This window comes from Dermacentor variabilis, chromosome 8 (genome assembly GCF_050947875.1).
Source record: "Dermacentor variabilis isolate Ectoservices chromosome 8, ASM5094787v1, whole genome shotgun sequence".
Classification (NCBI taxonomy): Eukaryota; Metazoa; Arthropoda; class Arachnida; order Ixodida; family Ixodidae; genus Dermacentor; species Dermacentor variabilis.
In genome coordinates, this window is record NC_134575.1 from 92,401,063 (window position 1) to 92,413,337 (window position 12,275).

The 12,275-nt window shown below is 47.8% G+C and overlaps 1 protein-coding gene across 1 annotated transcript; it reads left to right on the forward strand.

Moving 5' to 3' along the window:
- Positions 1 to 1,528: 1,528 nt before the first annotated feature.
- Positions 1,529 to 3,398, forward strand: LOC142591483 (uncharacterized). The gene has a single exon (XM_075703811.1). It carries the CDS (start codon positions 1,529 to 1,531, stop codon positions 2,741 to 2,743), a length of 1,215 nt encoding a protein of 404 aa, XP_075559926.1. The 3' UTR covers positions 2,744 to 3,398.
- Positions 3,399 to 12,275: the final 8,877 nt, after the last annotated feature.

Genomic DNA, 12,275 nt, shown 5'->3' on the forward strand with positions numbered 1-12,275 from the left:
ACAATTCTGTGCATTACATCTAACAGCACATCTAAAGTGGAGAAAATTAACACACTACACATGAATCTCAAAAAATTTAGCAATATGGAAATACAGCTTTTGCAGAACCCTTGTACACAAAGTAGGGAATTCATGTAAGATATAACTCGACATACCGGATTTGTCCGCTTTGAATTATCTAGTGTATGCGGTTTACCGAACCGCGATATCAGTTCTTGATGCGGAGTTATTAATTTGTAAACTTCTAGGTTCTATATTTTTCGCACTTTCCAATTTTTGAGAATTCTTTTAGCAGAATGCAGGCCCTAAATAGAAATTCCGCTTCGAATACTCACTAGAATTTACCTTTCTCTCTCAAATCCAACAAAATTCATTAAAATCGGTCAAGGGGTTATTTCAAAAAATCTTTTCTGCGTTTTACATCTGTTTGAATAGGCCCTGTCGGAGTTGGGCCCGAGCTAAAACTGCCTCTTAACGGCTTCGCTGTGTAAAGTAAAAGAATAAAAAAAAAATTGGCGGACGCTTAAGCTTCGCCTTCAAGAGTGGAACGCGACAGCGTTCCCGTCGACCCGCCAAGGGGTGTAAGACAATGGGCTACGGCGCAGCGACTACGCGCCCCGCATTGGACGCGGTGAGCGTCGAGCAACGCAGCGTTCGGCGCGGCAACGAAACGTGCGCCTGAGCAAGCGACGCACGCCTGAGCCTTAGAAACAGCTCGTTTCTAAGGCAACACCGCGTTCACTAGAGGCGCTTTTGTACCGCTTTGAAGCATCGAACACGTGGCTCATGTAACAAGCCGGAGACCATTGAGCACGCTTTCATTGAGTGCTGGGATGCAATTTTTTATTGGAACGTCTTGCAAAGAACTCTTAAAAAGGAACTGCCGATAACAGCACAGGGTATACATTTCCTGCCGGTAGACAGCCATCAGGGCTTTCCGTACGACATGATAATGCTCCTGGGCCTCCATAGTCTTTGGAAGACACGGATGGCGGTAACGCACGCCGATGTGAATGCGCGCTCAGCACGAGAAAATTTTGTTGAAAGCATTATTTTCATTCGTGAGATATATCGTGTACAGGCAGATCCGCCTGACTGGTTGGGTATTCTTGATGAATTAGTGAAATTCAAGAAATTTTAGCTTGTCACGTTGGTCCAAGTAGGCCAACGTGTTTTTATGTATGTATGCCATTTTGTGAATAAAGAAAAAAAATTGGAGGACGCTTAAGCTTCGCCTTCAAGAGTGGAACGCGACAGCGTTCCCGTCGACCCGCCAAGGGGTGTAAGACAATGGGCTACGGCGCAGCGACTACGCGCCCCGCATCGGACGCGGTGAGCGTCGAGCAACGCAGCGTTCGGCGCGACAACGACATGTGCGCCTGAGCAAGCGACGCACGATTGAGCCTTAGAAACAGCTCGTTTCTAAGGCAACACCGCGTTCACTAGAGGCGCTTTTGTACCGCTTTGAAGCATCGTACTCGTGGCTCAGGTGACTCTGCCTCTGGACACGGACGCGTTCGGACGCAAGATGTCGAGGTCTGCAAGAGCGGTTTCAGCGGCCGCGTCTGGCCGTGGTAACAGGTCTTCTGTCGCCCCACCGGGCTATCGGTATGTACTACCGACTTTGCCATCAGGCGAAACTATGAAGGAGTGTCTGTTCTTACATTGTGACGTTGCCGGGAGACCATACCGCCTCGAAGACTTCCGTGACCCGCTGCAAGAACTCGGTGTATTGAAAGACGTGACCGGTATTGGGCCCTTCCAAATGACGCATGTGTGGCTCATCAAGCTACGAACTCCAGAGGTGAAGGGAGTGCTGGTTAGAGCGGGAGGCCTGGAAGTAAAAGGGCGCTTTTGCGCCGTCATTGACCCAGTGCAACAAGACATCACACTCAAAGTGCACTGGGTTCCATTCCACGTTACCGGGGAAGCATTGAAGAAGGCTTTCGACCACTATGGCGAAGTGAAAGACGTAAGACAAGAAGATTGGAAAGTGAGGGGCTTCGAGCAAGCTGAGTCTACCACGCGTACTGTGCGGATGACGCTCCGAGAGAACTTAACACCGGACGCTCTGCCCCATTTGTTCAAGATCTTGGGTGGCTCTGTGCTGGTTGTCGTTCCCGGGAGAGCTCCGATTTGCCTGCGGTGTCGACGCAAAGGACATATTAGAAGAGACTGCAGAGTGCCAAGGTGTTCTGAGTGCCGGGAATTCGGCCATGAAGCACTTGATTGCGTACGTACGTATGCAAGAGTTACTGGCAGCACGCAACCCGACGACGAAGGTCTCGAATTGATGGAAGAGGAGGTAACGGAGAAACTGACAGCGTCCTCGGAAACGCCGGTTCAACAGGTGGCAAGTGTCGCAAGAAAGGTGGCAACGCCATCCGCGTCGACACAGGACGCCACAGCAGCAAGAAAGCAGAGAGAAAGAAGAAGGAATGAAGAAGAGAAGACACCACCTGTGCCCGCAGAAACGGACCACGGGTGTGACGCGTTTAACGTGGAGATGGACGCGGAGCCAGAGACGCCATATGAGACGCCGGATGAGATGGTCACTGAGGAGCCAGCCGTGCCTTCCAAGAGGCACCGAAGCGATGCTCCAGAAGAGGAGACGCCGGCTGACAGTGTTCAGCGCCTGGAGCCGCAGTGGATGGTGGTCCGGTCGACGCGGGCCAAGAAAGGGAAGTCCGCCCCACCGCAACGGTCAGCGTCGCTCACCCGAGAAGGGCAGGCGACGCAGTGACCAACGCGACTGGTGTCGCGGGTGCCCGTTGAAGCTGTCGTGCCGACAGGGAGGCTCAGTTTGTGAGGGTTGCTATTTGCTGGGGGCCTTACTGTTGTTTTGCTCTTGCTCTTTGAAATGGCTATGTCGTTAGCTCCATTGCGCGTGGGAACCCTCAACGTTAGAGGTTTTAGGGCGAGACGGCGGCAGCGTCAGCTCCGACGCGTAATGTTGGAAGAAGATTTAGATATATTGGCGATTCAAGAGACTAAAATAGAGAGTGAGAGTCAGACTGATAGTATGGTTGCACAGTTTAGTGACCGCTATACTGTATGCGTTAGTCATGCTGTTGGCACAACGGCCGGTTGCTGTATATTTATTAAGAAAGCTTTGGGTATAGTTGAGGAAACAGTTATAAGTTGTCAGGGTGGTCGATTCGTGCTGTGCAATTTTGTATATTGCAACATAAAATACCGAATATTATGTGTGTATGCACCAACGAAAGTGAATGACCGGCTAAGTTTCTTTCAAGAAATATCGCACTATCTGAATACAGACAGATGTTTGATAGTGTTAGGAGATTTCAATTGCGTTTTGAGCTCGGACGATCGTTCGAGTGATGGATACTGGGCTGATAAGAGCGTTGTCTTTCTGAGGGGGGCCATTGGAAGAGCTCTGTTGGAAGACATTTTCACATTACGCGAAAGAAGGCAATAAGCGGCATTATACTCATTTTCAAGGCAATAGCCATGCAAGGTTAGACAGAGCTTACCTTTCGCAAGAAATCGCCACAATGTGCGATGACTACAAGGTGCTGAACATAACATTTAGCGACCATTGTTTAGTAGCCTTCATGATAGGGAAAAAGATCACCGCAAAACCTAGAATGAAATGGGAAACATGGAAATTAAACGCGAAACTCTTAAAGGACGACCAATTTCTAGAAAGGGTGCGCACAGAAATTGCCAAAGCAAATAATGACTGTGAAAAAGGATGGGGTGAGCGATGGGAGCGATTTAAAGAAGTCGTAAAAATGAATGCCATAGAGCGAGCAGTAGAAATACGTTTTAAAGAGCGCCAAGAGGAAAATAACCTTAAAAAGATGCTTCAGGAATTTGTGGATGCCGAAACTGCAGCGCCAGGCACCTTTATGGAAGAAATAAGGGAAACAAAGAGTAAAATTGAGGCTATCGACACGGAAAAATACCGTGGCGCACTTATTCGCGCACGAATGGGAAAGATCTTGGCTGATGAAATGCCAACAAAGCGTGCATTGGGAACTGAGAAAAAGTATGCGAGGAGAAACGAAATAGTTGAGATTGAATACAAACGGAAAATATCTAGAGATGCAGAAGAAATCAATTATGCGTTTACGGAATATTACAGGGAGCTCTTCAAGTGTAGAATACCGAGCAAGGCTGGGTATGAAAGCCATTTTCTAACCACTCTACCTAGGTTAGACGCCGAAGAAACAGATAGATTATCAGAAGGTATCAAAGCAAAGGAGATCGAAACGGCCATAGAAGACCTTAACCCTGGAAAATCGCCAGGACCTGATGGCCTAACAGCAGTTTTTTACAAAGCCTTTTGCTCGAAGATAGCCGTCTTATTAGAGCGTGTTTTTATGGAGGCGTATCAAAAAGGTCGTTTGCCACCGTCCTTTAAAAGGGCGTATACAGTCTTGATACCAAAAAGCGATGACGCAAATAAACTTAACAAAGTAACAGGCTACAGGCCAATTACGCTGACAAACGTAGATTATAAAGTTTTAATGAAGATATTTGCGTGGAGACTACAAGGGGTTATTGGTGCTATAGTAGGACCGCATCAGACCTGCGGGATAAGAGGGAGGTCTATATTTACTAATATCCATGTGGCTCGCAGCATTCTTGAAACTTGTGATGCAGATTTTAGGAAAGTCGCTATGTTACAAATTGATCTAGAAAAGGCGTTTGACAGAGTATGTCACAGTCTCCTGTTTACAATTCTTGGCTATGTCGGTGTTGGATCACGGATAACAGAGGGAGTTAAAATGGCATACAATAATTGTACAACTAACCTCATTGTCAACCATAAGCTAACTGAAAGGATTGAAGTGCGTTCCTCTGTTCATCAGGGGTGCCCCCTGTCGCCTCTTTTGTTCGCAACATATCTAGAGGCTCTCTGTAAAAGAATTATTGATAGTCCGGATGTGCGAGGATTCAGTCTAGAAGGATGTGAGGTACGTTTATTAGCTTACGCTGATGATGTTGTTGTTTTTTGTGACGATAAGGAGAGTGTTCGAGCTACCATGACAATTATGCGTGAGTTTTGTGACATGACGGACAGCAATATAAACCTGAATAAGTGTGTCGGCTTGTGGCACGGCCGGTGGCAAACAACGCCGCGTGTTTTTGAAGGTATGCAGTGGAAGCTCACGCCTGGGATTTATCTTGGTGTACCACTAGGCACACATCGAGACACTAAAGACTTATGGAATGGCAAAGTGCAGGAATTAAAAGCTCAAACTGATAAGTGGGCCGGACGTGACCTCTCTATATTTGCACGTGCGGCTATCTGCAGAATCTTCTTGGTGAGCAAGCTGTGGTATCTCATGCAAGTCCTGAGTTGTTCCCGATTCAACCTCAAGAAATTCCATAGAGTATTTGCTGTTTTTGTGTGGCAGTCTGAATATGAAAGAACAAGCAGGAACAACTTGTTTCGCAAGTTGGGTCAGGGGGGCTTGTCATTACCAAATTTATACTTAAAGCAACTGATTTCTAGATTTTTGTTCTTAAGAGACACGACAAATCCTTTCTTACGAACAGTTATTCAAGTCCGATTGAGCAATGTCTTACCTAACTTTGTTGTCTCGATGAGGGAGGGTGGGTGTTACGCAACGAGTAAATTTTTACGTGAGGTGGTCGTAGCATTTAGATTTTTAAACCACCACTTTTCCATAGAATATTTGGCTGCAGTCAGTCGTAAGCGGATAAGCTCGGATTTAATAGATATTATGTTCCCAGAACCATTATATCGATTAATGTACCGCGAAGGCCAAGGGAAAGATGTCCTAAAACGTGTGAAACGAATGATTGTACCAGGGGGAGTGAAAACATTCTTTTTTAAACTACATACTAATACCTTGCCTGTAAAAACATGGCTAGAAGAAAGAGGGGACTATTTACCATGGGGGACTAACTGTTTGATTTGCAAGAAACCAGAAACTATAGAACACGTTTTTCTGGACTGTTGGAGTGCGGTCTTCTTTTGGGATATTATGCAAAGAACTATTAAAAAAGAATTGCCGTTAACAGCGCATGGTATCCGTTACCTATCCACAGTGCAAGACAGTATACCTAATGACATGGTCTTTCTTCTCGGCCTTCACAGTATCTGGAGAAACCGCATGGCTGTAAGGAATTGTGATATAAATGTGAGAACAGTAAACTCGTATTTTGCTGAGAATATCAGTAAACTGCGGGAAGTTTTTCAGAAGTTAGCGTATGACGATGATCTGTTGTCATTGATGGATGCCCTTGCCAAAATGAAAGTTTTGTAATCTCAACCGCAAGCTTCAAGCGCAGCGGTGGGAAAGTGAATATTGTCAGATGGTGGGAGCAGTATGTATTGATGTATTTGTTGAATGTCTGGAAATAAAGAAAAAAAAGTACTCGTGGCTCAGTGGTAACGTCTCACACTCCGGAGACCCTGGTTCGATTCCCACCCAGCCCATCTTGGAAGTTGCTTTTTATTTATGAAGTGCCTGCCGTGATTTATCGCTCACGGCCAACGCCGCGGACGCCGACACAGACACCGACGCCGACGACACCGGCTTTTCTGCGACACGAGCTCCTTAACGCTATCGCGTTAAAAAAACTCGTAGCTCTGTGGTAACGTCTCCGTCTCACACTCCGGAGACCCTGGTTCGATTCCCACCCAGCCCATTCCCACCCAGTTGTTTTTTATTCATGAAGTGCCTGCTGGGATTTATCGCTCACGGCCAACGCCGCCAACGCCGACGCCGACGACACCGGCTTTTCTGCGACACGAGCTCCTTAAAGCTGTAGCGTTAAAAGCGCCTCAGCCGTCAGTATCGCCGCCCCAGATTTCGTCGCGATGGCACCGTCACCATCGGCAAGGCTCCATGAGCAGCTACCAAGCTGTTCACTTTCGTTGTCTTCCTTTTCTCTGCGGCGGCGCATTGTCTTGGCGCCAGCGATGCGCTAAATCTGCACCATCATTGCGCCATGCATCGCCTCTGCGACCAAGCAAGCTTTCTGCGGCAAACTTTCACCGCTATATTGACACTAAAGCTGCCAAAACATTAAACTGCTTGCCTTCGAAAAAACAGCGTGTATTACAATCGAAAGCGGACTGGCCACAAGGAACACGGTCACAGGGCCATACTATTGATGACAGGTTGGCTTTACAGGTTTGCTAGGAATGACTGACGGGCTAGTTGCTTCATTATCATAGAAAGGACAGCGCTTCAAGTTGTTAGAGCAGTGTGTGTGTGTGGTGTCCCGTCTTGAAGCGCTGCTCTTTCTGTGACGTTATAGATGTTCTTTTTCTGCATCAGTTAGGCCTTCCAAGAGCGTTTATTTGGACAATTTTCGTTCGCATGGCTCTTACAGAAGCATGTTTAATCGAAATTTCTTCTGTCGGCTGGATAATCTCAAGGACGGCCTCCAAACTCCTCATTTTCTTTAGCCACGTAAGATCAACTACTGAAAATCTAAGTAACTTAGCTTTGTTCATGACGCACACAACTTGTCAACTTACTCTGCATCCTGAGCTTACCACTCAGAACACTTGAATGATAAAATGATGCCACCAATACGTGTATTGGTTTAATAGCTTTCTTTCGTGCCGTTAAAATGAGCTGCATATTGGTTGTGCTGTAAGCTTCTTATAAAGCAAGTGTGAAAGCCTGGACAGGTTATCTTGGCGCAAATCAACTTCATGAGCTTAAGCACATGCGCCCAACAGCGCACTTCTGCTTTTATAAACGATTCTCCTACATTATACAAGAAGCACCTGAGCGCTACCGTACATCACACAACGTGTGCGAAAACATTGTGCGCGCTCCCGATTAGATTTCTGAGCGTTGTTAGCGTCAGGCTCGCTTTCCTGGCATCATCTGGAATAAGGACAGCTGCCTCGGGGAAAGCATTGAAACATTTTCAGTACTTTATAACATATTGATCAGCGCGGACATGTACGTTGGAACGAAAAGCACTGAAGGATTAGGATAAGGGTTTTGCTGCATGTATTTTGGCTGTCTAATATTGAGATCTAAAGAAAAAATACTGCGATTGTGTGACAAATATAACTGAGATGAAATATGAGCTACAACAAAGTACCAGTGGTGGAACTGGCCCCTGGACTACAGGGCTACATTGAACGACGAAATGCTGATTTGAGAGATACCAGTAATTGCAAAGTGTTTAGCTCTTGAATTTTTGGTATTACGGCGTTGCTGTGCAGTCTTGGGGGCCCTTTTTACAACGAGCAGAATGTTTCAGCTAATATTCAAAACAACTGTACACAATTTCTTTTCTTGGGAGAAGGGGGGTGCTTTCTTTAGCGTCTAACTACTGTTACAATGTTATCGCTTAGCTCAAGACGCGCCTGCATGTGTTTAGCACGTTAAAGAACACCAGGGTATCAAAGTTAATCCGGAGTATGCCATTACGGCGTGCCTCGTAATCCGATAGTGTTTTGGCACGTGGAGCACCTTAATTCTGCGAACACATCTGCCTCGATGCGATGTGCCATGTGAAGCAATGACAATGCTCCACCCTCTGACAGGTTACAAACAATGGCGCACAACAACGCCTCAAGCAAACACGGCTCGCTGTATGTTGTATACTACGCAGACAAAAAGCAGTAGTGCAGGCAAGGTAACATTTGCCAACAATTCACTGCTCTCATATTGGACTATACGTTTAAGAAATCACACATTAGCAGTCAGCATTACCGCTAATTAACGTCAATCAAAACAAAGAACGCAGAAAGCTTGGCTTACATCGATTCGCACAGTGTGTGGGATCCGCATAATCTTTAGACTACGAATTTAAATGCTTGAGAATGGCGCTCATTAATGCAATATCTGCATTCGCACTGAGAAAAAGCGGCTGTCGTGTCCATGGTCGAATTGATTTACGCTGTTTAAATCCCATGGCCATTATGTCATTGCCAACTTCCGTAGGATTGTAGTCGTCAAAATGGGGTACAAGTAACGGGGAAATCAGGAGGTTGAGGAATGGCAAGAAGGCAGAAGCTTGCACGAGACCTCAGGGAAATAAAATGACTTTTTGGGCAGCGTGGTCAGGGGGCCGTGCTATGGTTTCAACGTCAAATTAAAATCCTCCAAAGTACGAACAAAGGCCGACAAAATTCGGGCATTTTGCGAAGGGTGAAACCGCTTGATAGTTCAGGACAGCATTGGCGTAAATATTATAGATGACCTAAAATTAGAAACAATAACGTTGTCAGGGTGGTCAAATTTTGGCAAAAATAAATTGGCTGTTGAAGCAGTTCAGCTGAAACGCGTTGGTGTAAAATAAGGCGAGAATGTCGGCAAGTTTTGAAGAGAGGTCAAGTACGTAGGTCCTGTGGCCGACGCCAACGCCCGGCAGCTGTCAGGGTACTGCACGTATAAGCGAGATGCCTAGTCGTCGGTCGTTATAGTGTGATCCGTGTCTGAAGTATTGGGTGTGGACTCGTGGACTCCATGACATTAGATACAGTGCCCTCTATGGTGTCATTATTCGACTACTGGTACCGGCTCTCGCGCTATGAGGAGGGGAACAAACTGTCTGACGCGCCGACTGTCACCTTCCTCGAACTACCAACATTGTTTCCCCTCCGTAGTTGCTTAGTTTTTATTGGGTTTGGCTGCTAATCACGAGGTCGCGGGATCGAAGCCCAGCCGCGGCGGCCGTGTTTCGATGGGTGTGAAATGCGAAAACACCCGTGCACTTAGGGTTAGGCACACGTCAGAGAATGCCAAATGGTCAAAATTATTTAGGAATCCGCCACTGCGGTGTGCCTCATAATGAGATCGTGGTTTTGGCATGTACAAACCCATAATGTGTTATGTAACGTCTGTTAAGGATGTCCTTGGCAGTTGCATAACTCTTGTATACAAGTAAGTGTCAGGGGTTGTGCGCGAGGCCTTTGAGTATGTGGGCAGCCTTTATGGCGAGGCTAAATTATGAAGGCGGAACGGCAACATGGTAGACAATATGGAGAACAGACAAATTCCGCATATATTACTGCACAAGAATTTTAAATAGCGGTTTTCCTTCGCGCACGTGGATAACCGTGACGGGAAACTACTACTTCAACTAACCGCAAATGCTACATATAGCGAAGGGTTTACTTGGCATGGTGGCCAGCAAATGTGACGTAATACTACGAGCAGCTTCGGCCATAGCGTGCTAACGAACGACGACACAGAGACAGTTTGCTCAATTCTTGTGTCGTGACTTTTGCGTCAAGGTGCAAAACCAACATATCCATGTGTAGTGGGGATGAATCAACGCACGCAGCAGTGGGACACTGTCTGGGCGGCAGGTGCGAGCGCAGACCGCGAGCTTTTGACACCGGCTGAGACTGCCTTTGCTGTGCCCGTCGTGCGGTCCCTCTCGCCTGCCGTCCAACCTTAATAAATCCTCTTTCAAAGTGGTGGAGATGTGGGGTATTCAAACCTGGAACTCCGAAGTCGGACGCTACCAACTGCCCCGACGATTCCTGATGAAACCACCCAGCAGGCCGCCGCCCAATTCCCGCAGATTTCCGTAACCGGCGCGCAGCACCTGCGCGATCCTTCATTCTTTAGTAGAACAAATGACCACGATGTGGAAGATTGGTTGGCGACATTCGAAAAGTTGAGCGGCCACAATAAGTGGGAAGAGCCGTCGAAACTCCAGAATGTCTCGTTTTATCTCAAAGACGTCGCAAGCCTGTGGTACCACAACCATGAGTCCGACTTCGCTGCGTGGAGTGCGTTCAAGAAACGCTTCGCAGACGTGCTCGACCGTCCCGCTGTGCGCAAAGTGCGCACCGAACAGCGCCTCCGCGGACGTGCGCAGCAGCAAGGCGAAAAATTTTACTAGTACAACGGGGGTGTTTGCCTAGCAGCAGTAGTTCAAGGTTGTAGCAGTGGGCTTAAACAGGTCGGTACTATGGCGAAATGGGGAAGCCAGCAATTCTCGTCATCTTCTCTTTCACAAGCACTATGCCCACTGCCCAGTGCCTTCACTACAAGCACTGCTCACCGAAAGAGTAGCCATCCTGGCTACGTAAGGGCAGGCGAACACAGGGGGGTCATGTCATTGCTTGAGCCGGGAGACGTGGATAATTTCCTGGCTGCGACGGCGCTGGTCGGAAGGCGCTTCCGTTGGCTCGACGAGGTAGTAGACCACGGATGTTTGTTTCAGTACCCGATAAGGACCGTGGTACTTGGAGAGCAGCTTGGAGGAAAGGCCTGGAGGAGTAGAGGGCACCCACAACCAGACCAGCGAGCCATGAGCAAAGCACGTAGCCGTAGTGGATGAATCGTGGCGATGCTTTTGGCGCCACTTGTCTTGGGATGTGAACGAACGAGCGAGCTGGCCACATTCTTCGGCGTAAGCAGCCGCTCTAGAAGCAGTCGTCCACTCAGAAGCATCCGGCCGGTAAGGTAAAATCGTGTTCATAGTACATGAAGGTTCGTGTCCGTAAAGGAGAAAAAAAGGGGAGAACCCAGTGGTGCTTTGCGTGACGGTATTGTAAGCGTAGGTGACGAAAGGCAGAATGCGATTCCAATTCGAGTGCTCAGATGAAATATACGTGGCCAATATGTCGCCAAGGGTGCGGTTGAAACATTCTGTCATCCCATTAGCTTGATGATGATATACCGTGGTAGTGCGGTGAATGATGCGACACTCCTTTAGCAATGCTGAAATGACGTCGGAGAGGAATACGTGCTCATATATACAATACGCTCAGTAATTCTCAAGGTGCTCCATGGCGTAACATCAGGTGTTGAAGGATAAAACTGGCGATGTCTTTTGCTGTGGCACATACAAGGGCTGAAGTTTCAGCGTACCGCGTGAGGTGGTCGATAGCAACAATAACTCAGCGGTTGCCGCTTGGAGTGTTGGGAAGCGGACGGTATAGGTCAATGCCGACGCGGCCGAACGCGCGCGCGGGGCACGGTAATTGCCCCTTGCAACCCCTTGCAACCCCTTGCAACCCCTTGCAACCCTTGCAAGGGGTTGCAAACCCTTGCAAGAATTGCAAGCCCCTGCAAGCCCCTTGCAACCCTTAAGGGTTGCAAGGGGCCGGAGGCACGTTGAGTTGGCGTCTTGCGTCGTTGGCATATGAGGCATGACCGGACATACTGGCGAACGAAACGGTACATACCGTGCCAGTAGTACCGAAGCTGGAGGCGAGAGCATGTCTTTAATACACCATCGTGGCCGCATTGTGGGTCGTCGTGGAACTTGGCGCAGATGTCGGAGCGGAGGTGTTGGGGTATAACCAGCAACCACTTGCGGCCGCTCGAATTGTAGTTGCGGCG